The 27,786-nt window shown below is 38.0% G+C and overlaps 1 protein-coding gene and 1 long non-coding RNA gene across 5 annotated transcripts in view; one reads left to right on the forward strand and one right to left on the reverse strand.

The window, feature by feature from the left end:
* The first annotated feature begins 4,921 nt into the window (after positions 1–4,921).
* The window catches only part of TBC1D19 (TBC1 domain family member 19), a 46,756-nt gene continuing 23,891 nt past the window's right edge, over positions 4,922–27,786 (forward strand). The window contains exons 1-8 of one of the 4 annotated variants that reach the window (XM_032110399.1): positions 4,922–5,083; positions 14,506–14,578; positions 15,345–15,390; positions 17,133–17,229; positions 24,057–24,131; positions 25,067–25,130; positions 26,058–26,104; positions 27,662–27,772. In XM_032110399.1, coding sequence (XP_031966290.1) covers positions 4,985–5,083; positions 14,506–14,578; positions 15,345–15,390; positions 17,133–17,229; positions 24,057–24,131; positions 25,067–25,130; positions 26,058–26,104; positions 27,662–27,772 — 612 coding nt within the window. In that variant the 5' untranslated portion in view covers positions 4,922–4,984. Of the gene's footprint in view, positions 5,084–5,173; positions 5,390–14,505; positions 14,579–15,344; positions 15,391–17,132; positions 17,230–24,056; positions 24,132–25,066; positions 25,131–26,057; positions 26,105–27,661; positions 27,773–27,786 lie in introns of those variants that run through there. The other 3 variants (XM_032110398.1, XM_032110396.1, XM_032110397.1) reach the window with 3 other exon arrangements.
* LOC116444727 lies at positions 8,261–13,297 on the reverse strand. Its single transcript, XR_004240467.1, has 3 exons — positions 13,189–13,297; positions 8,736–8,824; positions 8,261–8,600 (listed from the first exon to the last, which is right to left on the reverse strand). It is a non-coding gene; the product is annotated as an uncharacterized LOC116444727 (long non-coding RNA).

Consider the following 27,786-nt stretch of genomic DNA (forward strand, 5'->3'; position numbering starts at 1 on the left):
CTGCTTTAAGTCCAAGAAATCCTACATTGGCATAATTATATCTTAATGCACGGTGCACATGTGGGATTTTACCAACCAGAAGAAACAGAATATTACTGCTAAACCCCGTGTTACTTGACTAATAAGAGAACCCATGAAAAATTGACTAAATCTAATAACACTAGAAAAACTAGGGACTTTGTGCATGTTAGTTTTGTTACATATTCGGTAACTCACAGTTCCTGCTATGACTCAGAAATGCTACAAAAAGGTACCAGTAATAGATATTATGACCTGAGGTACATGGTCCACTCGAGGGAGGCTTACACCTATCTAAAGCCAAGGTTTGGTAGGAAATTACCTAAAATAAAGAATTGAAGCAATGAGAAACTCGTAAAACTAGACTGATAATCCTTGATATCACTGGTAGTCAAAGACTAACTCTCAAGTTCAGCAACATATTAGAGACAATACATTATGTCTCATGAACAACAGTCTGCAGTAAGAGATGTTTTCTGCTCTGATAAGTGAAGATACATCATCTAAACTTCCTCAGTTCTTCAGATTGCATCAGTGGTATTGGGGGGGGAAAAAATCTCATTACTCCACAGGAACTGATTATTTTAAAGAAAGTATTGAAACTTGTCAAAATACACAGTCACTTTTTGGTAATTTGAATAAAGTTTGAAAGTCAGGAGGGTGAGTCACTGGCAGAACTTTCTTCTTTTGTCATTCCTCTGTTATCAGTTCCAAACAATATATCATGATTCTGACTGCACAAGGGAACCAGTGGATATTATAAAGGGGATCTTGCAGGATTGGCCCATAACAGAGATTAAAGTTTAATATACATTTGTCTAATATAAAGGGTGAGCACACCCAATAAAAGACTGAATATGATATTCTCGGAAAGTACCTGCTCGGATGAGAAATCTATTGGAACCTGACACTTTAGTTCACAAGTGAAATTCTGATAATGGCTTGAAATGGAGGACTGAGGTTATGGATTTTAAGCCCTCATGAATTAAAATAGTTCCAAGTGGAGAAAGAAGACGTGAAGTTTTGGCCAGGAGTAGCTTTTAGATGAAAAGAACACTAACCAACTACACAAAAAATCCAGTTTATCTGAACGGGGATAAAAGTACCCTGTCTGAAGAAAGGTGGATTTGGAGGGTTTGGGGAGTAAGGGAGGATGTGTGTAGCTTTTGTTTGAGTTTGTTGAGGTTTTTTCCTCTAATGTCTTATCCTTCTGTTTTGGCAGAAAATAGAAAGTTGTTGGGTTGTTGTTGTTTTTTGGTTTTGATTTGGGTTTGGTTTGTTTGGGGGTTTTCTGTTTGTTTTTTGTTTGTTTGATTGTTTTCCCTAAACCTAGGTTTCTGTGGCACTTGGCTGATCTGGGACACAGCCATCCTTACATTTGACCCAGACTGCCACTAGGGTTTGCCCACACTATCATCCTCCTGGCAGCGTCTCATGCAACACAAAAAAAACTTAGAGAGCTACACAATATTTATGATACATTTTCAGGCTGAATGCAATATGCAGCTCTCCCCAGACAGCATTAACCCCCTTGGCACTCAGGCTGCAAAGGAAAGGGAAGTGGCTCACCTACAGTAATAAGTCCCAATGATTGCATGCTTAGTCCTAATCTGCACTGTACCTTGTTCCCTTTTACTGCCAGCACTAAGTGCATGAAGGCACCCACCCTCAGAACAGGTGAGGGGGCAGTGTTCCCCCTACAGCCCCTCCGCACCCCTGTTCCCCCAGCAGAGAAAGGAGCCCCAAGAGGAGACTTCATGACTTGGCATTTCTCACAGCAACAGAATGAAAGGTGAAGATGGGATCAGGGCAGCATGGGTGTTGTGAATTCCTTAGGGGAAGAGAGTCTTGTGAGCAGCTGACTGGAAGTGCTAGGATTTTGTTGGCTGCTGGGATTTTGTGATTGGGACTGTTGGGATTTTATTGACCTTGCTGGGATTTTGTTGTCTTCCCTCACCCATTATCTGTCATACAACACCACTGCCTCCTTTAGTGATAGCTGCAGACAGCCCTGTTTGATATTAGGTCAACTAACATATTACATGGAAAAAGCCAAGCTGATTGACTATGTAATTTTTACTTTCCATTGCCAAATTCTCGATGCTTTCCAGACCCGTCAAGGCAGATTAATAAAAGACACTTGGGATACCAGTATCAAGAACAGTTAAGTGAAGTAACTTGGCACAAAACACAGTAAACAAAGGTATAACACTGTAGAGCACTGCAGCTGCAAATGGAGGAGAAATACAAAGGGAAGAAAATTGGTGGTCAAAGGTGTAAGACTGAGACACTGAGAGGGAAAGACCAACAACCCAAAACAGAAAAACTATGACATCTACACCAGACCTCCAGATAAAACCAACAAGCTACCTCTGGTATGTGGTACTGGACATCATAAAACCACTCTATGCTGACTGTACTGCAGTTGCTTACTTGCAGTTTAAAAGTAAATCATGATGAAAAAGCCGTAATTGTCAAAAACTTATCACATGAACCAAGTTAAACCAGTCATGTGATACCAGGGGGATAGGCTAAAGCATTAGTTGGGATTTCTGCCAATGCCTGTTATTTAAGTGATATTTTTTAACAACGACCCTGTATTTCTCAAGCTGCTATGCAGTACACTCCTTGTAAGGAAACAAGAAAGGAGCACACACTTAAGCATGAGATTTCTTAACTAGATATGGTAGGGATACACAAGAAGCTGTTAACAGCACTTGGTAAGATTCTGTAGATTCTCTCTTTATATTGCCTTACTTTTTAGCTTGGATTGGCATTTACAGAAAGTAAGTTTTCCAACCCATACTGGAAATGTAATTGACCAAAGGGAAACCCAGTGGAAGGAAACCAGACTGGAAATAGCCTAAGAAAACAGGGAATGAAGAGTGACAGATGTATACACGCAGAGGGTTACAAAGGCAAACTTGGAGCAGAGGTAGTCAGTTTCAGGAAATTACTCATCTGCTGCTAACATTAGTTTTTTGTCCTGTTTTCTTGACCTATAGACATCAGGATGGTTTTTGCGGACCTTCAAAGTCTTATGCATTCCACATGAAACTCACCTGATGTATCATTTCCCCATATTCCCCTGTAGCAGGGAAACACACATTTCTAATCAGCAAGGTGTTGTGGCTTCTGTCCCACTCCACGACCTGCCATGTGGCCGAACACGGTGCCTGCAGATCACATGGAAAGCATCCAGAGACTGCGTTGTGCTACCAGTAGGAATGTACCCAACTCTGAGTCCTCACATGTCAAGCAGCCCTGTGTCAAACACGCTCACCAAACACAATGTAAGACTGCCATCCCTGTAGCAGTTCACAGGTTCACTCACAAACTGGAAAGGAAAATGCTGCTGAAGACTGTGCCAGGCAAGGAGGGAGGGCTTTCTCTCACACTTGCAGCTGAAATGTAAAATTCTGGATTTCAGCTACTGACCTTCAGAGCTTATGCTCCAGTTTTCTGCATGTGCTTTTCTTAGCAGGTGAAGTTCCTACACAAACAAATGATCTTTGTCAATTAAAAAAAAAAAAAAAACAAACCAACAAAAAACCCAAAACAAAATAAGGAGAGGTACTCTGTGTATGGGAACATTTTGCAGACTTTTTAAGAACTAGCACAGAAAGCTATTACACTTTGTATGCTTGTTCAGTTGGGACTGTAGACAAAAATTTCATTAACTCTCTATACACAGAAAAAAACCCCCGTGCTCACTGTTGCCCCTAAATTCATACATGCATGTAAGAAAAGAATTGACAGAAAACCTGAAGTAAATCAGAATAGACATTCAACGTACTGATAGACAACTGGGCACTTGATTTCCCCATGCTCTCCAGGAACTGAGCAGCAACATCTCCTCAGTATTTTGATTAGCATAAGTGACTTTTTCAGGTTTCTCTACAGTTCATTAAAGAACCTTATCTCTGATCTTCTATTACTGTTCTTTAAACTTCATTTTATCCAGAAATGCTCACAGATAAGTCAAAACTGGTTGCAGACAAATGAGTTCAGGTGCATTTTTATACCCATTATATGTAGTTGTTTTTTTTTTTTTTACTGACACAACTGATGACAGCTATCATTTCCTCATATCTGTCACTCCCAACAGTGAAAAAGTTACTCCTGATGTTTCAGAATCTTGAAACATTCTTTGTTTTACAGAGGTCATCCTCAGAGCTGAAAATGGGTCCTAATGCTTTGGAGGTCAATGATCGGCTTTTCCATGTTATCTCCTCTCTTAGCTTATTTATTAATCATTCTAGGACTTTAAAAGTCGGTATTCTGACTCAGTAAATTAGTTTATTAAGTAAAAATTTGATTACATGGTTCTGCTACTGATGCACATAGGAACAGATTTTGCCAGAAGAGCTAAATAGATTAAAGTTCCACGCAGGTATATCATGCAGGGAGGTGCACATAGCGCCACACACCTGCTCGGCTTAGATGGGGACTGTGTCGGCTCCCGGTACCGAGCCCGAGCTAACACCTCACCATGCTGAGCAGACAAGGGTAAAATACCCAAAAGTGCAATAAAACTCCGCATCAGTACAGGCCGACTTGTATCCCTCAAGAAGCACACAGAAACATGTCTCCGGGTTGGAGAAACCTGTCCATAAAAAGGTATCCGCCCAGGACTCAGGACTCGTCCTGCCTTCCTGCCTTCCTGCCTCCCTGCCTGCTGTTCGTTCTGTCCTTACATAGTAGGTCAGGGCATAACGCTTTCCAGTAGTTTGCTACTAAAACTTTCTGATTGTTTGCGGACCCTCTGACTTAGGTCGTTCCTTTCGACCACGAGCATCTACGACTCTTGGCGGCTTCCTCCCCCTTCAGAGCGGGGCGGCGGGGAACCTTCCAGTGCGGCGCCGCTTCCCGCCCGGACGCAGCCGCAGAGGGGCGCCCGCTGCCGCCGTTGCCGGGTAACGCGGCGGTGCGGCGGCGAAGGCGGCCCGGCCGGGCGGGGGCCGCGATGCTCGACCCGGACCGCGGGCTTTCCCTCACCATCGCGAGGGTCGTGCAGCGGCTGCAGGGCTCCAGCCTCCACTCACAGCTGGAGCGACAGGCCCGGGTGAGCCCTGACCTGCCGCTGTGCCCCCACGCACGCCTCCCTTCCGCGCTGCCCCTCCCCGGCGCTTTGTTCCCGGCCGTCGCTCCCGGCCCGTGTGGCCTCCGCGTGGGCAGGGGGTCCGGGGCTTCCCGGTGCCACTCGTCCCTTCCCTCTTTTCCTCCTCCCGCTCCTGTTCCTCCTCGGCGGGGCCGGAGAGCCGTGTGTTTGGTTTCTAGAGCCGTGTTTATTGTGTCTTCCCTTGGGACCCAAGGATTTCGCAGTGAATATGAAGACTATACGTCTGAAATCTCACTTCCTCAAATAGAGGTCCTGAAACGAATTGGTTTTTTAATCTTTAATTTGGAGAGCTTTAAATTCCACCCACCCTCCCCCGCTCCTCTAGTGCCCCTGAGAAAATGAGGATTTGGTGAAAAGAAGGGAAAATAAATGAAAAAAAACCACGCATGGAAGTACATTTTAGTAGCTGGGAAAACAGTTGCTTTATTTAATATTTAATAACTTATCCGTACTTGAAGCCAGATTTTCATATTTCAGCTGAATTTAATTTAGTATGTTTCAGATTAAAATTGCGTCAGTTTTCGTCATCATAATAATCTAGTCATGGTGCTGTAACAAATATTGTGCCTTACTGAAATATTTTGGGTTGGGTTTTATAAAATCTTGTGCTTTTCCTGTTGTTTCCCCCCCCCCCCCCCCCCCCCAGCATTGCTTAAAATTATACGGGGCTTTTTTGTTGGTGTTTTTATTTTTTTTTTAGGATGCCATGTCCATTATCTGTCCATTAGTTTTGTTGCATTTTTAAATGAAACATGATTTTCCTCTTTGAATGTCCCTGAAGCTTTCTATAGCAAGTGACATCACTGCCTGTCTTTTGTTTGTTTTGTATTTAAATTTGATGATTTGGTCTCTAAATACTTTTATCAATGTGTGTCTGCCTTGCTTCTGTTGACAGGGCTTTCTAAGTATTTGAGTAAGCAAATGTGCATGACTTGAAGGGGGCTGGAATTATGGGAGAGGTTAGAGGCTGGGTTCTGCTAAATGTTGGGAAGTTGAGTATCCTAAATAGCCTGACATGAGGAGTGGAGAGCAGACCTTGTCCTCAAAACAGTGAACTCTCCTTTAATAACTCCGTTACTGCTTACAACAAACCCGTAGGCGCTCCCTTCCGCGTGCATTCTTTCATCCCTGTCTCTGGCAGGGCCTGATTTCACAGTCATTTTACACTTTGCATGGGTTTTTTGAGACAGGAGGAAGCATGGAGAAGAAAAAAAAAGTGTTTATATAGGTCAAATGACTATTCTAGTCATATGGAGTGCTAAGGGGAAAGAAAAGAAACAGGGCAACAAATATTCAAGTTTATTCTTAGGAGTTGTGTTTGAAAGGTTTATAATAGAATATTGAATCAGAGCTATGGATTAGTGTAGTGATCAGAAAGTTTATAGATACATCAATGATGGGATTTCTCAATCAAATGAATTCTCTCTTGGAGATTGTAGTTTAAATTAGTAGGGCCAAATGTACACCGTGTTTGTCAGGAATCTGTGTGTTCATGATAGAAAGGGTTTTCTTATTGACCTTGCATGCATGTATGTTCTTTCCTGTATGGGAGACTTGTATTTTTAGACATGTTAGTGCTATACCATGCATTGGAGTGGCTTGTCTCATGTCCATCCTTTAGCAGCTCTGCAGAATTCTGAAAGTTTCTGAGTTTTGCTTCACTCTGTATTAAATTAGTACTTGATATTCCTCACATTACATAGGGTATTGCTGGAGTTGCACTGTCAAATATGAAATCTTAGCTGTTGCTGTGCATCACACCTGAACTCCAGTTTACTGGTAGGATGTGATGGGGCTTTTTGTCTGCTGGTTAACAATGCTCGGTCTGCACCATTTGTGATTTTGAAGGGTGGTCCCATTTTAGGGGATTTCAAACGATTTTGGGAGATGCACACTGTATTTTGAGAACTCTTTGGTATCACTTCAGTGCTATAGAGTGAAACTTACTTTTGTTTTGGGTATTTATACTGCAGTTATACTTCACAAATATTCTTCATCTCTTAGCGTAGGAAATGATGTTGCTGATATTTGTTCCTCAAAAATATTTACTGTCTCAGAAAACATTAGAGTCAAAATGGATCTTAAGGTCCATTAAAATATTGCCTGAAATTTTGAGAAGATATAGTCTTACAAACAGTATTTTAGTTATTAACAAAAACTATGTTTTGTAAATTCATCTCTTCTTTTATTGTCTAGGAAGGAGAGCTCAGAATGAACAGTTTCATTGATGAGTTAATAGAATTTTGGGGAAAACGCAGTATCCTGACATTATTTGTGAGAGGTGATAGAGTAGCCCTGTGGTTATGAACTGATCAAACCAGTGCTTTGCTTGGCTGTCACTGGGAGCCTGAGCTAGTGTCAAGGGCTGTGATACACAATCTCTTTGAAATAACTTTGGCATGGGCATCAAATGATTTGCTGTCACAGCTTGACCTCTGGGGATACCAAGATAATCACATTTTTATCCCAAGGATTGAAGTAGAGGGAATGTCATATGCTTGTAAGTGATGAATGAATAAATAAATAAATGTTAGGTTAATTTCTGTAGGTTGAGTTTTGATATATTGATAATATTACTGCAGTTAATAAGAGAGATTAATGCGGGAAAGAGTGCTAATGTGCCTATCATTTGCTTTGGAATTTCTTCTGAACATATTTTGTAAGGTATTTGAAAGGAAAGAGTAACAGTCACAAAGAACCAAAATATTAGGTAGTAACTTTTTGACAGGTAGAATTGCTGCTGGGGTTAGTGGGGTAGCAGAGGAGATATCTAATTTTCTGAGCACAACTTCACTGTGCAAGTTTGTAATTAAATTTGTTTGTTTTTATCTTAATTTTTCTCTTCTCGCTCTGAATTGCAAATGTTTTTAAGGTAGAGATTTAGAGGTGTCTAGAAAAACTAAGACATGGACATCTTCAAGGACAAAATGCAGTTTTAAAACAAATTATTTTGTGAAATCTTGCTTAAATTCTGTTTTAGGGAAAATCTGTGTCAGTGAACTGACAATAAAAATGAAACAGTTCAGAGAAATGAAAAATGTGCTACCACTTTAGCACATTTTCATTTTGCAGCCAATTCAGAAACTTTGTTCTTCATAGTGTTTGAAGGAATTTGAGCTTTATTAATCAATATTAATTTTTGTCCCATGCAAACTTCTAATAGAAATCAATCTAACTCAGAGTTGCCCAGGACCTCTAGTGACCAGGGGCAAATAACAAGTAAAGTTAAAAAAAATCCCAACAAAACCAGACAACAAACAAAAGCTTCAGTAGTTTATTCCTGGAGAACTTCTCAAAAACAGGATGAGACAATAAAATGAAAGATAAATGTTCTAAATTATGTTTCAAATGGAACGAGAAAGACTCACAGTGCAAGGAGTCCCCATGGGCATTGTCTATGTAAATGTTCTCAAATCTGTTTCTTGTGGGTATGTCTGGAGTTGGACAACCTGAAAGGGCACTTAAAGAAAAGCACGATAAGGGCTGTTAAAGTAGGTAAAGAGGGGTAATGTAAGTGCAGAAATCAGGCCTGATACCCCATCCCACCCCACTGTAGCAATTAAGTTTGAGAGTGAGAATAGATTGTAGGAGGTACCTGAAGGTACGAAGAATGGTGGAGAGGAGATGTCATGATCAGAAATACTGTCTGGAGGAGGGGAATGTGCCATCATTCTTTGAGCAGACCTGTGATAGAGCCAGAGGGGTTTAAGGACAATACTGATCAAAGGGAGAGGTAAGGGTCTTTACAAGACTTCAGATGGGGCAAAGGAGGAGAGGACTTGCTTTGGGAGCACTAGGAACATTGGAGCTGGAGTAGTGCCTGACCGTGCTTCTAAAGAGAGTGTAGGTAAATAAGCTTAGAATAATTTAGGTGGAGTGAATGGTTTGCAAGATATCTTAGCATATTGTTTTCATGACATTTTTTGCTGTGAAAAAAAAAATTGATACCAATCTCAATTGAAATAAAAGATCAAATTAAGGAGGAGAATGTTTCTGTGCAATGTAGCATTTATTTAATAAAAATTAGCAAACAAATGTAGGCTCATGAGTCATCATGGATAATTAATGGTTCATTTTCATGCATTGTATTTGGCAAAGGATTTACTATACCTGCTGATAGAGCTTGTACCTTTAAGTGTTTCAGCTGTAATATTTGTATTACAGTGAATTTTAAATTGAATGCAGTTGAGTATGTGTTGATCAGATGATGGAGTTCAGAAGCAATGCAAGCTTGATTGGTAGAGTAGTACTTTTTTAGTAATGTGGAATACTAAAGTTTTTTGCCTTGTGTATTTTATTTTCAGCAGTAGTTTTATATACAGATAAAACCTAGAAAATTTATTAAACGCTAAAATTACATTATTAAAATATATCCTCATATCTTTTAGCGCAGCATAGCATTTGAAGCTGTTTACTCCTGTATGAGGCTGATTGTAGCTCTCTATATCTAATAGGTTATTTTTACTTGTAAAATAAGTACTTTATAAGAAAGTTCACAGTACTTTTTCCCTTAGTGTAGTTCATGTAGAAATGTAGAAGGGTTGGAAAATGACAGTGTAATCAGGGTTTCACACTTATTGAAATATGTTTAGTTAGGCTCAGAATGATTCCTCTTTCTGTTACAGCAATGTATAACCAAAACTAAAATCTCTCCCTTGAAGTTGCAGGGTTTTAAGTTTTTAGCAAGTGTTTATGTAAAAGTTGTTGTGGTTGTGCTTGAAGTTGTTTTTATCAAATCAGCTTGATCCTGATAAAGTCCAGTTATGGTAGAATGGAGTATATAAGGAAAGGTGAATATTTATTAGCTTTCATTGAATTTACTTCTTCTAAAGATGGATTATATTTGGGGATTGTGCTTTATTGTGATTTGGGAAATAATAGCAATAAAACTGAAAAACATTGTGCACTTGTGTAAAATCATAATGAACAGTAATAAATGGTTTGAGAGGGTACATGTTTCTCTAAACAAAAAAGGCATAATTTTATGGTGGATGTAAAAATATTTAGATTGTGTAAAGTTATTTGCAGAACTGTTTGTGGCAGGATAAAAATACATGTTCACTTGATGCAGTTCCACATTTCAGTATAGTTGGATCACTTCTCTGCAGTGTTTATTCTTGTTGAGAAAAGAAGTAGTTTAACACAGGAGTTATGCTGGAACACTTTGTTCTGTCAAGCCTCCTCTTTGTAGTATGTTGCTGGTCCTCTAGCTATTTTCCTATACTTCTTTGAGTGCTGTGGTTGATTGATCATCTCTTGCATCATCAGTGCTGCTCCAGTCATGATGACTGAATGCCACTTTCAAATTTAGATGCTAATTTGCCAATAGGTTGATCTCTGTGTTGAGTTCCTCTGTGAATCAATTTACTATTTCCACCAGCCTGTTAATCTTACTGTTGTGCTATCCTTTTGCTTGCTTTAAGCTACATCATTGTTGAGTGTTTGGATTTTCTTCCATCTTGGCACCCAGATGGAGAGTACAGAGAGTACATTTAGAGTATCACTTAGGTGGTGACTGCCCAGATCTCAGGATACCTTTCCAAAATCAAAGATGTACACACAAGATTGCTAGAGGTACCTTAGCCACCAGCAAATTTGGCAAAATTTTGGAAGTCCCCAAACTATCCTACTGTGCTGTACAGCTGAAGAGTTGGGGGTGCCAAGAAATGCTGTAATGATATCTTGTTTTATGAAGGAATGTGGAAGAGACAGATGCTTCTTGATTTGCAAGAAGCTGACCAGCACTGTAGAGGAGCACAGACATCCAACACCTGGACCTTGATGCCCTATATATAAGATTATGCACAATGCTAGTTTTACAGGGAAAAATTGTTAGGCATTAACATTTATTAAAAATAATTGTTATTTCTTGCTGAAATGTGCTACTTTCATTCCTGTTTCCTTTCAGGGTTCTGTATTGGCCTGACTCAGCCTCTGAATACTTGACTTATTCCCTGTTCTAGCTTTCACCCTTTGCCTTCATGGATTGTTCCTCTATATTGCTCACTCTCTATTGCCCTGCTTGCGATAGTCTCCTTATAGTAACAGATACTATTTTTCTTATAGAAGTAAGATACTCTTTCATCAAGATGTGTGTATTGAAATTGGTAGTTCTACCTGGGTGTTTGCTGCATTTTGATCATGCAGGAAATTAATTCCGTTCTTGAGTATAAATCAGTGTGGGGTTTTTTCCCAATAACTATTAGCCAGGCATTTTTATCTGCATAAAGTTGTAGTAATGCTTTTTTATATAAATAAAATTCTGTCAACATATTTTTCATTCTACCAAAAAATTGCAGGGGATAGCAATGCAAATGAGACTTAGTCAGTATGTTGTACCACACAGTTTAAAACAAACCAACCCTACCTGAAATATAAACACCTAAATGTGTTTTCCAGCACAGTACAACACAGAAATAAGTTAGATCAGTTAATCCGAAGGAAAAGCAAGATTATGTGGGAGACCTGGACTAATAATTTTGGAACATCAGCTCTGCTAAGTTCCCTTGATTCCTCAGTTTAGTTCCCATAAACACCCATATAAATTCCAATGAGGTACCATACTGTTAAGTTACAGCAAAACAGTTCTGAAGAGAGTTCCTTTCACTTACCAAAGTGAGTATTTTCCCTTGTTGTGTTACACAGAGCTAGAGTATGGTCTGTGTTAAAGCTGGGTGCAGCTGCCGGCTGGACTGTTTGCCACATTCTCAGGTATCTAATTTCTGATTTGAAAAGTGATCAGCAATCCAGTGGGCAATGAGTCCCAACAGTTTCTGTGGCTCTCTTGTTCGGCTTAGCACTTAGGAATGTATTGATCATAGTACGGAAGTAAACAAAAGGGAGAGTGTAAATGGGAGGAGGCTTTTGCAATTGAGCCCTGAACTGGTGAAAGTGGAGACAAAAGTGGCTCCATAATCTGGGGGGGAATTTTCACATTTCATATGTGAAAATTTGTCTCAGTAGAGCTTTTTTCAGCCAAGAGAAGGGAAAGGACATGCTAAAGATAGATGTTATGATAAATTAAAAATTAGCCCAAGAATATTGGCTGCAGCTGCAGCAGGGCTAGGAATAATGACGTAGAACTTGACTGAATACATGAGCATGAAGAGGCAAAGGTGGAGGTTGATGCACTAACGTAATCCTTGGAGAAAACTTTCCCTGTGCTCTCCTGTTTCCATTTTGACTGCCTTTCTGCTGCATACAGGAGAGTCGCTGGATTTTATGTTCTGCAGCTGGGGAACAGGCTCTGTTGGGAACAATGGTTTACAAGAAAGACCCCTGTTGTTCTTTTGGCTTGACAGGGAAAATGGGAAGTAGTCTGTGGACTGAACTTCTTAATGCCTTTTAATGCAGTATGCTGTATCAATTTCCAGAATTGCCAGGAATCTCCAAAAATTCCCCTGTTCTTGTAGATTGTACTGGAGCTTTCTTTTCTTGAGTGATTCATCTGTCAATGAGTTGTATTTGTGAGGGGTTTTTTTTGCATATCTAAAAAGTGTACCGGGCCTGACAGATAAACACCCCATGGACCTTGAGATTAGAATTAGCCACATATAACTCAAAGACAAAGCTAACATTTACAAAAAGGTGCATAAAATCTTCTGAGGAACAGTATGGCAAAATCTGCCCTGCTTGATGTGTGTTACTTTATTTAAAATTCCTATAGGAGACGTACAAAACCACTGCCTTGCAGCAGAAAAAACCCTCAGCCTGACAAACGTTGTCCAAAAAGGATGTAGGGCTTTCCATCGAAGTAGCTTCAGAAGGAATCCTTCATAAAATACTCCTTGAGGTTTTTGCTTAAAAGGGTGTTTTGTGAGCTGCCCTAGAACTCCCATAAAAGTCTTTGTTTCCCTGACATTAGCAATGATCCTTAGCCAGCTTTTACCATAGTGCTGAATGGAATATGTGTCTGTCATCTGACATGAGAGTTATGCAACTCACCACACCTTATAGTCTGTGCTTATGATGACCTTTCTTTCTCAGAAGCATGCTTACAGTCTCTTTGCTATTGCAATCAATAAACCAAACAGAAATGCCTTCCTTACCTGTAGTGGCAAGGGGACTTGAAAGAGGAGCAGAAATGCTGGTGCTGTCATTCTCTGCATTGTTGTCCATTCCTCTTTTCATCTGGGGAAAATGGAAAGGTTTCCTTAAAATTCTGCATTGTGAATTCACCTAGACCAACTTTTTCAGTGCAGAAACACCCTTTCCTATGTATAAACTGTAAGGCAATTTATAGGATTTTGGAGTTGTGTGTGAAGGACTTAAAGCACACCATGTTGTCAGCAGTGCTGTTAGGGCTGACAAATTGCACAAGTTGGTGAAAGATTATTTTTAATTGCAGGATAACTTACTGCAATAGAATCAGTATCTGATATGCCTACGGCGTATTGTTGAGTAGCTTTTGGTAAGAGATGTCTCACATTTCTATGTAGATGATAGGGCCATATGCTTGTAACATATGCCTGGAGCTGTCATGGCTGTGGAGTAAGTTGGACACAGATCTTCCGGTGTTATTTTCAAGTTAGCAGCCAGGGTTGCTATTTGTTTTCTAAACTTTTAGCTTTATTATCTGATGTTAATCAGCTATTGCCATGTACTGTGCTTAGGAGAATATATATTAGAAGGCACTTCACAGAAACTTCTGAGTTTCTTCTTGTCATTTTGGACCTTTGGGATGTATTTTCTCCTCTTGGTCTAGCTGTAGAACAAGGAGATGCTATAGCAGCTGGTCCTGCTGTTGCTGAAGGATCTGCAGCACCATCTGTGTGGTAGTGTCATGGTATGGTTGTAAAGCTGGTTAGTGCCTAATCATCTCTGTTGAGTGCATTTCATTACAAGAGGTTATATATACCCAGTAGTCACATCTGCAGTAGGGAATGATTGGTGCGCAGTCAGGTTTTTTTGGTTTGAAAATGGCATTTCTTATCTGAAAGAGGTGAACTGTGGGAGGTTATGTGAGAAATTATGGAATGTTTTCAGTTTTATTCTTTCAGGTGAAATACAGTGGCTGGCTTCTAGTTTTTTCCGTGGATACCTTATGACCAATTCCTTAATGTGTCCAGCATTTGTGCTAAGTATGTGGGTTATTTGCTCAGATTATTAAACATATGTGTTTATATGCACTCATTGCATATTCTACTCCCTTCTCTCTCCTTCCCCACATACACCTTTCAGCATTGATGTAAAAGGCAAAGACACTGAGTGAGAAAATGTTAACTGATATTTTTGAGTGCAATATCCATTTGCTCAAAGAAGGAGTTTGCTTTGTGTGTAACCTTAAGCATGTTTATTACTTACTGTGTAACTTAATGTAATTTCTCTTTTGTGCTTGATGCTTATTTATTTATTTTTCATATTAGGTTAGCTTACACAAACCAGAAATTAAGCTGGAATCACTAAAAGAGGACATTAAGGATTTTCTGAAGACATCAGGTTGGTAATACTTCATTGATACATTTGTGAATAGTATAGATTTATGTAAGAACATATGTGGTATAAGTGATGAAAATAGTAGTTCGTGCAGCTGGGTGTCTTGTCACCGACAGTAGCCACAAGCAGACATTCAGTGCTTCCAGATCATTAAGCCAGATAGAGAAAATTAAAAGGGAAAATGGTGGATTCCATCTGCATTTTGAAAAACATACTATACAAAGAAGTGCTTTTATCATTTTATAAGGTATTGGTGATTTTTTTTGAAAATTCTGAGTAAAATGAGAGTTCAGCCACTTCTGAAAATGGAAATTAACTTTCATGGAGATACTCTTGAAAGTTTTACCTTTGGCTAAATTTCCAATTTGCATTGGAAGTTGTAGGCTATGTAACTATAATGTGAGGATCTTATGATAAGTGATCTAAGATTTATAATCATCAGGAACACCGTGTCTATTAATATTAATTGTTGGTTTAATAAAATGATGACTTTGAAAAATAGAATTGTACATTTTTTAACCAAAACTGTGTTGTAATTATTTGAACAGCATATGGAAATAGAGGATATTCGGTCTTCATAGAGGTTTCAACTTGCAGTTTTCCTATCTTAGTTATGTTAAGGTTTCCTTGTCTTTTCCTGTCTGTCTGGTAGGTAGACATGAACTGAGACCAGACATAAAACTCCAGTGACTGCAAAGCAGCCTCTGATTGATGTTCTGTTAGTATTAATTCCTAAAGTTGTCTTCTGGTTGTTCTTTTATTTTAACAGGTTGGGAAAAGAAGCTTCAGAATGCTGTTTATAGTGAACTCAATATGTGAGTTTAGTATTTTTACTTCATGAGTTCTACTCACATGATTTGCTTTTGATCCACTTGTATATAGAGGTGTATGGTGTTACTAGACTCTGAAAGATCTGTCATAGCAAGGGTACCTGCTTAATTTCTGTTTTTAGAGTGCCATTATTTCTTTTTCATCCTAGTGAAAATACTGGACTCAAGTGCAGTTTAAAGAATGAGTGAAATAAATATCACCACATTTTATAGTTACTTTAGTTTTTCTTCTCTGCTTTACTTCCAGAGGTACCAAGGGTCATAATGTAAGTCTTGTGCAAATAGGTAGTTGCTGCAAATGAGTTTTAATTGAGGTGTTTGTTTATCTCACAGCATTGCACATATTTGTTGTATTAATTATTTTTGAAAATCTTTAAGATATTGGATCTCTAGGCTTGCCAGGTCAGTGCTTATCATGCTTGGGATATGGTTATAAACATGGTAAAACTTGTCAGTTTCCTTTTTTTATTATTGTTCAGCGAACTTTGGATTAGACTTCTGGGAAGCATAGTTTTTTCTTTACATTCTAGCACAGTGGAAAGGTGAATTTCATAAACAGATATAGCCATAAATGTAACTATAAATAAGAAATGTGTATGCAAACATATTTGTGCTAATTTAAATAAGCTTGTTAGAGTTACCAGTTTAGAAGTTTAGATAAATGTATCTTTAGTAGTATGAGGGACTTAATTCAGAGAAATGCCTTCTATCTGTTAGTAAGGATTCATCTTCATCATAACTTTCCAGGGAAAATATTTACCTGTCTCTAGGGCTAATACACGGAAATAAGCAGCAAAATAAGACATTAGCCCTGGGAAATTGAAATTAGCTATGAACACCATGATTTCATGAGCACTGTGGAAAAAACCAAGAAATGGCATTGCTCAAATCTGTTGGTATTGATTCCATTTTACACACTGGGCAGAATAGTCAGAACAAATTTGCAGCAAGTACAAGAATGACCTTATCAGTTAAAAATGGGAAGAAATTTGGGGAGGGTTTCCCAAAAACATGTGATAGGAACTGATTGAATACATTCAAACAAAAGAAAATTCAGGCTAACTATTAGAGAAGCTATGTGTAAATTTTGTTTCCTGAAAGACATTTGAGACATTTTAAATTAAGCTGGATAAAATCTTTGGCAAAAACTCGTTGGAAATAATCTGCACTACTGAAAGAAATTATTGTTTTGATTTTTAATTTTTGTTTCAGCTTTTATATTTTGGCATAATGCAATTTATGAGTGGATATTCAACTTTGCTTTTGTCAACACCTCAAAGTTCTAATTACTTTGGACATATATATGTTCACTATTGATTTTTAAAAGAAGATCCCCAAGAACGTTTATGGTCTCTTGAAAAAATGTGATGACTTGGAGACTGAAACTTCCAGGGAATTGTAAAGATGACATGATGTGAAGAAAATACACTTTTAAAATACATGATTTGTTAATGTAATGATTTGATTTTATTTTACAAATATGTGAAATTATAAGGGAGCATTATTTTTAGTACAAGAAGAACTCATGCTGAAATGTTATTAATTCTTACATATTGTTATCTTGTTTGTATCCATATAATGGATGAGGAAAAAACACTTCTAAAAGTAATACTTAGTTTTGATCAACATATACTTGTGTTTTTACTAGTGCTCTCATGAAAGAAGTTACATTTAGATTTACAAATACAGGATTAATTAAGCTAAATAAAAAATCAGAATATTTAAAGTTTCCTATATTTTCTTCTTAAGGTTTCCTTTCCCTGTCATCCTGCAGCACCGCCTGAGCATATTAAAGAACCTTTAGCCTATATGAGGAAAGCACAGGTTGGTGGTTATCAATTTTCCATTCATATCTGATCTTTAATTAGACTGTTTGAAATTTACTCTGTCAAATATTACTGTATTTCTAGGTTTTATGCCTTAGGAAAAGCACAGATTTGTAATTGCATCAAAGTTAATAGTAATACTATATATGTGGCATTTTACATAAATACAGAAAATGCTCAAGTAATCCTCCAGCCATGAAAGAAGTAGGATATAGTGGCAGGTAGGTGAAAAATGTAGAATAGAGATAATGTGATGTACTAGTTTGAAAACAAACCAGTGGGAGGCACCAAGTCAGAATAACAATTTAATGGGGAAATTAAAGAAAAGGAAAAAATAAAAGAAAACACTGGTTCAAACTGACAGAGTCAAGGTACAACCTGACACCCCTGTTAGGCAGGGAGGCTGGTAGCAGTCTGGTAGATGGTGGCTGCAGTCCTCTGAAGCAGTGATCCTGTAGAAAAAGGTCTGTTCTTCCTCAGAAGGTCCAGTGGTGGCTGTGTAGCTCCTGTCCTCTGGAAATCCAGTGGAAGGGTGTTTTCTAGTGTTCAGAGTCTCAGATTATATCCAGGATGGGATGCTGGTTCCTCCCTCTGGGTGGAGCATCTCACAATGGGGTAATGGGTCATGAGGCCAAAGTGTGATTAGGCTCATTAACAGAAGATAGTCCGGAGGGAGTTATCTCTGAGTCAGGCAGCAGGACAATGATGGGCAATTAACAGCAAGATAGTCTGGGGGGCGGAGGCAAGGAAACACTGCCCCACCTGATTTCAACAGCTGATGGGGATGGTAATAGAATACACTGCAACCCAGGACATGTGAATATGTCAAAGAAGATAATATGGTTTTGTTGAGAAGAAGAAAAGGGGTAGCTATAGGTCATTTCACTTAGGATTACAAAAACATTTTTTTGAAGAGACATGAGCAGTTTTATAATGAAAAATAACAGGCTGAAGAGATGGCGAGATCTTCGGAAAGAAGAGATATATTTATCACTTAGAAAAGTGAAAGGAAGATGAAAAATATAGAGCTAAGGAGCTTATGGCATATTGAAGGAGAATAAGAGAAACTGGACTATAAGGATTAAATGAGGATTTTTGGTGTCAGGAAAAAACTTTTGCTTTGTTGGTTTTATTTTTTCACCAATATGTGCCATTTGAAATAAACAAAAAAAAAAATCCACATTAAAATGTAAAGGAAAATTAGCAAGCTTCAAGAATATGATTAACCAAAACATCTGAGGTAGGGATAAAAGTGTATTTAACTACACTGTGCCTAGAAATACATTGCAGTATTCTTTTACAAGATACTCAACAAATTGTGTTACTTTTACAATCATATTGTTGTTTATTCCACTAAGTCTTATCTCTCTGTCCTGGGTTTCAGTCTTTAGGATTTGGGGATAAATATTCCTTTAATCAATTTTTCTTGTGTGGTGTGAAATGTAATGCCACAATTTGCTGCCTGAAAAGAATCACTCTTTTTAGTTTATTAATGAAAAAAGCACAAAGATATATCTATATGCATATTTATCTAAACCAGTTTCATGGGTTATTATTTTACAAAAGTGTATGTAAATACTTGCAGTATTTTTTAGCTGTATGTAGAAAGGGCCTGTTATTCCAGTAGTTTAAAAATGAGCAGGAGAAGTCCTGTCTTTGCTAGTTTCAAAATTTAGTAGCTCTATTTCAAAGATTATTAGTCATCCATGTCCTCTGGGTGGGTTAGCCCTGGTAGGCAGCTCAGCTGCTCACTTTCCCCCAGCAAAACAGGAGAGAATCAAAAGGGCAAAAGTGAGAAATTGTGTTACAAAGACAATTTAATTGGCAAAGCAAAAGCTACACATGTCAACAAAACAAAATATGAATACATTCATTACTTTCCGTCATCAGGCAACTTTTGTCCCAGCTTCTTTATTTGGAACATGATGTTGTATGGTCTGGAATATCCCATTGCTCACTAGCGGTCAGCTGTTCTAGCTCTGTCTCCTCCCAGTTTCTTGTGCACTCCCAGCCTCCTTGCCATTGGGGAAGCATTAGAAACAGAGAAGACCTTGAAGCTATGTATGCACTTCTCAGCAACAGCTAAAACACTGGTGTGTTATCAACACCCTTTTGGTCACAAATCCAAAAGACAGCACCATGCCAACTACTATGAAGAAAATTATCCCAGCCAAAACCAGTTGATGCTCTTTCAAACCCTTTCTTGAAGTACAGCTCTTTGATAAAGACTTGTGAATCCTTTCCACAGAGAAATACTTGTAAATGATGACAATTGTGAAATAGTTGTGAAATAAATGCACAGTTAGGGAACTAACACTATCTTTTCTAAAACCACTGAAATACATGCAAATGTTTGATTTTCAAGATGACACACATTTATCACTGTAGATAGTGGGCTTGTAAGAAAACAAGCATCATCAGATCAATTGAATCACAACTAGGTTTTGTTTTGTTACTCTTTTTGATTAAAGAGCAATAAACAGTGTAAAAAGCTTACAAACTCAATGTTTCAATGATTTTGTTTGTTTAAAATATTTGGAAATAGCTAAAATGCAAGTATACAGGTTACTACTACCTTTTGGGAGAGACGTAAAAGTGAAAACTTAAAAATTTACTTCCATAGGTATTGAAAATCTAATTAATGTTTGCAAGTAGAAGACTGTTTCTATTTTATTTGTAGGTAGATTTTTTTTTGTATTTTGTTTTCATTTAGCAGTTGGAAATAAGTATTTTGGTCCTATCATCAAAATTTGTCCCCATAGAAAAAATGTTTGTCCATATAAGTCATATTTGTCATATTCTATTTTTATTAGGTACAGTCACCATTTAAGATGCTGTTTCCATTGTTATAAGTTAGTTGACAATTTCTTTATCCTTATCTCCTTTTATCCTATCTCGATTAATTTTGCTCTGTTACAGAATTCTGGAAATAAGGGTACTATTCCCTGAAAACCATCTTTGATAGCTATTGGAATGACTTTGAATCAGTGATTTAAAGCTAGATTAATATTTTTTTCTAGAGTAGTATTAAAATGTTCATAATTAACATTTTTCTCCTCACATTGGTTTGTTTTCTCATAGGTTGTCAGACTGAAGTTTTTTATATTACTTTCTTTTCCTACCTTGAAAGAAAACCAGGTTTCTAGTAAAGGATAGAGCATTAATGGCAACGAGTAGTAATGCTGAAAGTCATATAATGATAGAATGGTTGGAGTTCGAAGGGACCTTAAAGATCATCTAGTTTCAATCTTCCCTTGCCTCCCATTAGATCAGGTTGCTCATAGCCCCATCCAACCTGTCCTTGAACACTTTCAGTCCTGGGGCATCCACAACTTGTCTGGGCAACCTATTCAGTGTCTCACCACCCTCACAGTAAAGAATTTCTTCCTCATATCTCATCTAAACCTACTCTTTCCATTTAAATCCATTCCCCCTTGTCCTATCACTACATGCCCTTGTTAAAAATCTTCTCCCCCACCCTGCAGGGACGGCCTTTGGGTGTTGGAAACCATTCTGTGATTCTATGAAATTGTTTTCAAATTGCAGTACTTCGTCAGTTTTGGCAATTTTACTGAATGTTGTGATTGTAACTATAGCAATCCTAATAGTGTGTTTTCTTAGTGTTAAATTTCTTCGTAAGACTAGAGGAATCATCTTGCTTAATGTATTGTTCCCATCAATAAAATGACTTTATGAGCTCTGCCTCTGTCTTCTATTTCAGTCAAGAGCAGTGCATTCTGTTTCTGCTCACTTCAGGTAACTGCTGTCCTGGAGAGAGGGCACGATATCTTGCTTGGAAAGGCTGTGTAACCCTTACTTCTGTTTTGACTTTTTTGCATTTATTTGAGTATCTTTTACTGGGCAGAGTCTTGAAAGCTGAATTATGTCACAGTTTATGACTGTGTATAAGTGGTTTATTACCAACATGTTGCATCCCCAAAGCAGTAAGTGGATTAATGTCTGGTGTGGCAGGTGTAAGTCACACCAAGAGTGTTGACCTCTATTGCTCCTTGGAATTAGATGGTTCTTGCTCTTGCAAAGCTGCCATCTGCCTCTTCTATGCTTCTTTTGTAGCTTTCATATCTTCAAGCATATCTGTACTATTCCCCTCCCTATTGCTGCCTACCTGTCCTCCCTTAATTTTGATGGTACCGTGAAGTGATGGTGCCAATGGTATCAAACTGAGTGGAGAAGGCCGCTTCAGAAGGGAGAGTCACTGTGGAGAAAAACTTGGGTATGCTGGAAGAGGGGGCTAACAAGAGCCTTATGATGTGTAAGCACATATGTAAGGTCTGGAATGTGGGCAAACATAATCCAGGAGTACAGCACAGGCCGGGATCTAGCTGGCTGGGAAGCAGCCTGAAGGACGTGAACCTGAAGGACCTGGTGCACAGCAAGCTCCATATGAGTGGACAGTGTGCTGCTGCAGCAAAGAAAGGCAGCAGGATGCTGGGTTGCATCAATGTGGGCATCACCAGCAGAGATAACGAAGTTGTTATCCCACTCTGCTTAGCACTCGTCAAGTCACATCTGGAGTACTGTGTTTGGTCCCCACTGTACAAAAAAGGATATGGACAGACTGGAGAGGGTCCAGAGAAGGGCCACAGAGATGTTCAAAGAACCGGGAAGCCTGACAGGTGAGGAAAGGCTGAGAAAGCTGGGTTTGTTCAGGCTTGAGAAAAGGAGAGGCTTAGGGGAGACCTCATCCCCGTGTTCCAGTATTTAAAGAGTGGCTACAGAGAAAATGGAGACTCCTTTTTACGAAGAGTCATATGGCAAAGGAGAAGTAATGGGTACAAGTTAGTCCTGGGGAGATTCCAATTGGACAGAAGAGGAAAATTTTTCACATTGGGATCAATGAACTATTGGAATAATCTCCTTAGGGAGACAACACAGGACACTTAGAATTTGGCTGGACAGAAGGCTGGGCCATGTGATCTAGACCATGCTTTTACCGAAAAAGACTGTACCTTTAACTTTGGTTTTGCTACTGCTACCCGTGTATTCTCCGTCCACTTTCTTATCCTTTATGGCCTAGTAGTCTTCATGCTCTCTCACTTCTTTGTTGCGTTGTTTGGTTTGGTTTAGCAAGCCGCAGCCTTCCCAGAGAGCACAGCAGGGCTGGTTCGGGAAGAGTGGCTGTCCTGCTCTCCTGTAGTCCTTCTGGACGGCCCTGCGCCCCTGCTCTGGCTAGCTGGGCTCTGCAACGTGGTGATAGTAAAGGAGGCAGAAGAAGGGTCCCTCGTGGCAACCTCAGAGGAACTTTTATTGTTACATGTTGACTGGCCGGTTCCCATAGGCAGAGAGACACCTGGTCCGGGAGCCGGGGGGGTTTTCTCAGGGCGCAGGGGCGGTGCATGGGCAGAGTTGGGGTACTAGAACCAATAGGGAGGACCAGAGGAAGTGGCCAGGGCTAGGGGCAGGGGAAAAGGGGGGAACAATGTGGAAGGCATACATTTAGTAAGAAAGGCAGTGGGTAAATACAGCACCACAGTTCTTATTTCTCTGGCAACAAAACCTCACTTCTTAGCAACATAGTAAATACCCTTTAAAAAAGATGAACCAGTTGTGGTTTGCTGTTGTGTAACTGCAGCATTTGAAAGGAATTTAAATATGATAATACAGTTGAAGAAGAATACGATACAGAGTTTGATAAAAAATGTGCAATTTGGAAAACATTCCTTACAGTCAAAATTCAGATCTGTTTTGTTTATGCGAAAGAAAGTGAAGGGATGACTTGATTGTGAGGAAAAAATTCTGGTGAAAGATAGCTTTTTTTTTTGATGGAAAAAGGTATGAGAGGATCTTGTAAATGATCTTGTAAATGGAAGCTAAAATGAAACAATTATAGACAAGATTTTAGTTTGTTTTTTTAACAGAACAATTGAACATCTGCCCTTCACTTGATTTGCTTCCTGTCTAATAAACTGCAGCCTCTTTTGGACAGAACTTTGAGGAGCATGGTTAAACAGTAACTAACTGTTGTAGAATTTGTGTCTAGGGCAAATTACAAGTAATAAATAGAACTAAATGAATTTAAGAGGAGTCTTTGCATTCATGTGATTGAGGTCTGACTTGTCATCCACAGAAAACTAAATTAAGTATAAAACCCACCAGTGGTGCTGTAATCACGGAAGCGAAGTACTAAGTCTGTTGACAAGGAGGTCAATACTAATTGGCATTAACTTCAGGGGAATTAGCCGTGCATTAGGCACTACTGAAGCCTAATGCAATGTTCAGAAGAATCTGTTTGCTTTTTAAGCTGTCCACTGGCCACTGAGGTATTGTCTACTTCTGGTTTTCTCTGATTAGAGAACTATTTCCTGAGCATTGTGTTAGAAGAACTACTTTTTTAATCATTACAGAATACCAAATTTTTAACTTTCCTTAGTTTCTGACATCTAAGTTACCTTTTGTGGAGAAAGACAGCCAGTCTTTTCAGGTCACAAAGTGGAGAAGGCATTTACTATGCACAGTTGATTGACCTCTTAAAATTGTTAAATGTTGATCTATAAAGAAGCTTGATCATTAGGCATATATAAAAATCAGTAATTGTGAAATACATGCTTTTTTTGAGATCTGAAGTATGAACAACTAAATTTTCTGGTTCTTTATTGTGTTGTAAAGAATGAAATCTGTTTGATCTATTGTTACCATATAAAGAAGCATGTAAATATTCCCTTCATATTTTTGCAGATGTCAATCAGTCACTCTTGTTATCCTTTCATATATATCTGACTTCAAAAAACTGCTTGTTATTACATGGTAAATTTAATTGTCAGGAAAAAGAAATTCCATATTATTTATCTTTTGTGTGTGTTTTAGGGAAGCTGGGAGAAGCGAATTCTGAAAAGTCTGAACAGCATGTGCACAGAACTCAATATCCCACTAGCACAGAAGGTAATGTATTGTTAATTTTCTGTTGTCAAGCTGACATTTTCTCTGAAATTAAGCCTTGTCTTGGATACTTGTAATGTATTCTTCATTTTACACATGGCTATCAAGAGCTGTAGGTCCAGTATCTAAATAATTTTAATGCAGAATAATTTTCAGAGATGGTGGCAATGAATGCATCAGCTTAACTTGAGAGAAGATGAAGGTTCTAGGTAGCTGTTGCAGTAATTATCTTCTTGAGGGAGAAGCATGTTGGAAACCTAATTACTGTGTTCACTGCTCTTAACAGAGTATTTTGTGTGCAGACTCAGCTGTGGAACTTGAGCAGCCTGTGTGCGATACAGATGTACTTTGTGTGCAGAGAAGGCTGTAGTTGAACTGGTACATGAGGAGAGAGAGATACTGGTACATTGCTGATTTTGTTTGTCATTCATTCTGGTCTGTTCTTTCTGGTTTTTTTTTATTAATATAGAGGCTTTAATTTTAAAGATCATGGAATTAGGAAGTAATGTTAGAATGTTTTGTTCATTCTCCTGTTATACCCCTGTGATAGGTAGCAGAACCTCTATGGTTCATCATGAGATAAAGGATGCAGCTGTATCTGTTTTTCATGACTGCCAGGGATAGGAATTTGATAAAGTCCAACAGCTCCATGGAATGGGCAGTAAATCTTCAGTAACATGAAATTGAGTACTAAATATCCTAAATTCATTACTAAACACCTGAAACTCTTTAATGGGCTCCTTTTCTTCCTGGAACTGGAACTTGGGCTTTCTACAGTGTAATGTACCTTCAGGCTAGGGATAATTTGTAAGCAAATAAGTTTGTATTGCTATTTCATAAAACGTTGCATTAATGTATAGTTGAATACATATTTGAAATAGGCATGTTTTTATTCATTCTGTTAAAAAAAAGAAGATATGCTTTTTTGTTCCTTTCAGAGGCCTGTAAATGAACAAAAAGAACTGCTTAATAAATGGAATGAAATGGGAACTGATGAGCCAGGTAAGATCAACTAAATTTACATGCATTAAATTTTTTGTACATAGATAGGCAGCATGCACATCTTACTTACCAGTCAAAGGCTAATCTAATCTCTCCAAGGCAAATTGATTTCCATCTTCCTTTCATTGGTAATGTGTCATTATGCATAAATAAATACTTAATTTCATTGTTACTTTGTTTCAAGTTGTTGTACTAATATTGAATCATTACTGAGAGGTTATTGTATAATACTCCATATTCCAGTGCTTTAGAGATTTATTCAACTAGGACACACCTCCTCTTATTGTAAACTCAGGCTAACAGAAAATGTGCAGAACTATGGATAATTAAGCTCAGATGTTTTCTTGACAAAAGATAAAAATAACTTTCGCACAGAATAATCAGTGATACTATACTTCGGGAGAGCAAGGCTAACTCTCATGTTAGCTCATAGCCAAGTTCCTTAAAAGGGATTTTGCAGAGGTGCTGGTTTGTATCACAATACCACCTCTCTGATGGCAAACACTTTTCATGGATGGTCTAGTACTACTCCCCAGTTTTCATTTGACAGCAGTATGTGTAGTTCAACAATCTAAGCTGTTAGAAAATACCCTGCTTTTGAATATCGTATCTCTCCCAAGTCTGAGAATGGTTCAGTTTAAACACGAGGATTAAGTAAAAGCTTCCTGTGACTGCTGTTCACAGAATCATGGAATGGTTTGGTCTGGAAGGGAAACACTCCTCTTCATTTATTTGGGGTTTACAAAAATAAGGCATTATCCATAGCATAATCATGACAGAATATGTGGTGGTTGTTGCCATGATATTTGTGATGATGTTATTTTGACCTTTAATCTGTTATTTAAATTGCTGGATCATGTTATAGATATGGTGCATGTTTTTTTCATCTTTTGGTTTTAACATAGTGTCATTGAAATCTTACTTCAGATCTAAGTCTTTTCCGGCCTGTTTATGCACCTAAAGATTTTCTTGAGGTAAGCAGCTATGAAACAATACTCAGCCATTGGCTTGTATCCATTATAGTCTTTTATGTGAAGTGGGAAAAAAATTTGTTAAGTGTATTTCATACTAGTTGTCATTTATAGCAAGTGAAATTTGGCATGGTTTTTATGAGTCCATGTTTGGTTTACAAAGCCAAATGCTGTTGTCCCTTTTTTTTTTTAACTGCAGTTTTAAATTGTACCTGTGATGAACTTCTCCAAAGCATAGTCCAGTTTTTTCCTCTGAGAGTGATTCTCAACTGATTTTGTAAACCATTTTACATTTCAAATTCCAATATGATAGGCTCATAAAACACAATATGTGAGTCTGATAGACTGATAGTAGATTGCAGACGTGTATGCAGTTGAAATTGTAGATTGTCTAGGAAGGTTGTAAAAAATCAAACGTGAAACGTAACTGTGTCGAATTTCAAGGCTTTTGTATGTAATCAAACCGAACCATTAAAAAATTGGCAACTGTGGAATCTTTAAAGTCTGAAATGTCAGTATTATTCATCATTTTCTATGACTCAAGCACAGATCATCATAGTAAAACAGAACATTACACATTACTCCTTTTGTTCTGTTAATCAAAATACTGTTGAAAATGTCTTATTTTGTTTTCCATCATTGTACTAACAGCCGTGGTGTGTTTTTAATCTTGGATCTGTAAATAAATCCATCTGGTTTTTTGGCTTTATTCAGTGACCCTCATGATCACTCTCTTTTTCTTTTATACTGTTTTATCTCCAGAGTTTGCAGTTTCTTTAAATTTACAAGTCTGACAGTGAGATTATACGGTGTTAGAATACTTACAAGAGTGAGAATTGTAGAGGTACAATGTTACGAAAGAATTTCATAAGAGCTGGAAATTTGTGTTAGAAAGAATCTTTGTGGTTCAACATCATATCAAAATCTATACCTTGCAATAACAGTATGTAAGAGACTATAAATTCCTTTATAGGTCACAGTTACTTAGCTTGACATGATTCCTTGTCCTTTAAATTTTGTATTTGCTTTAGGTTTTCAATTCTGTAATTTTTTTTCTACTATGAAAGAAGATATTTTGATATATTGTTATTTAGTAAGGAATTATTTTAGTAGCAAACTATGTAGCAGTTTTATTGGAAGCTCTCTAAGATTGCCAGTATAAGAAGATGGATAAAAATTCTTTCAGAAAAAAGTAATGCTAAAGAATATCCTAGATACTGTAGCCATCAGAAGTATACTGTTGGCATTGGAATAGCTTCAACAAGGAAGTAAATTTTAGTCAAGACATTACTATGTAGCCAGTACTTAATCGCATATATCAAAAATCATTTCTGCTTTTTTATTTCATAATTTGAACTGACTTTTCAAAGTAGAATATGTTCACTTCCTTAAAATTTTAAATCCTTTTTGATTTTGAAAATGTTGAGATATAATTTGATAATTTGGGTCTATATATTTAAGTTGTGGGAAATGCTTTTATGCTGAATGTACTGTTTTTAATACTGATGATGTGAAGAGCTCTGAATGTAAGCAAGAAATGACAGAGCTACAATTTTTAAGGTACTGATGAATCTTCGAAACCCAAATTATGAAAATGGAGAGCAGCCTAGTTTCAGAAATCATCTGGGGCTAATTCAGGTTCCTTTAAAAGTTAAAGATATCCCAGAATTGGTAAGTATATTATT

This window comes from Corvus moneduloides, chromosome 5, assembly GCF_009650955.1.
Source record: "Corvus moneduloides isolate bCorMon1 chromosome 5, bCorMon1.pri, whole genome shotgun sequence".
NCBI classification, from domain to species: Eukaryota; Metazoa; Chordata; class Aves; order Passeriformes; family Corvidae; genus Corvus; species Corvus moneduloides.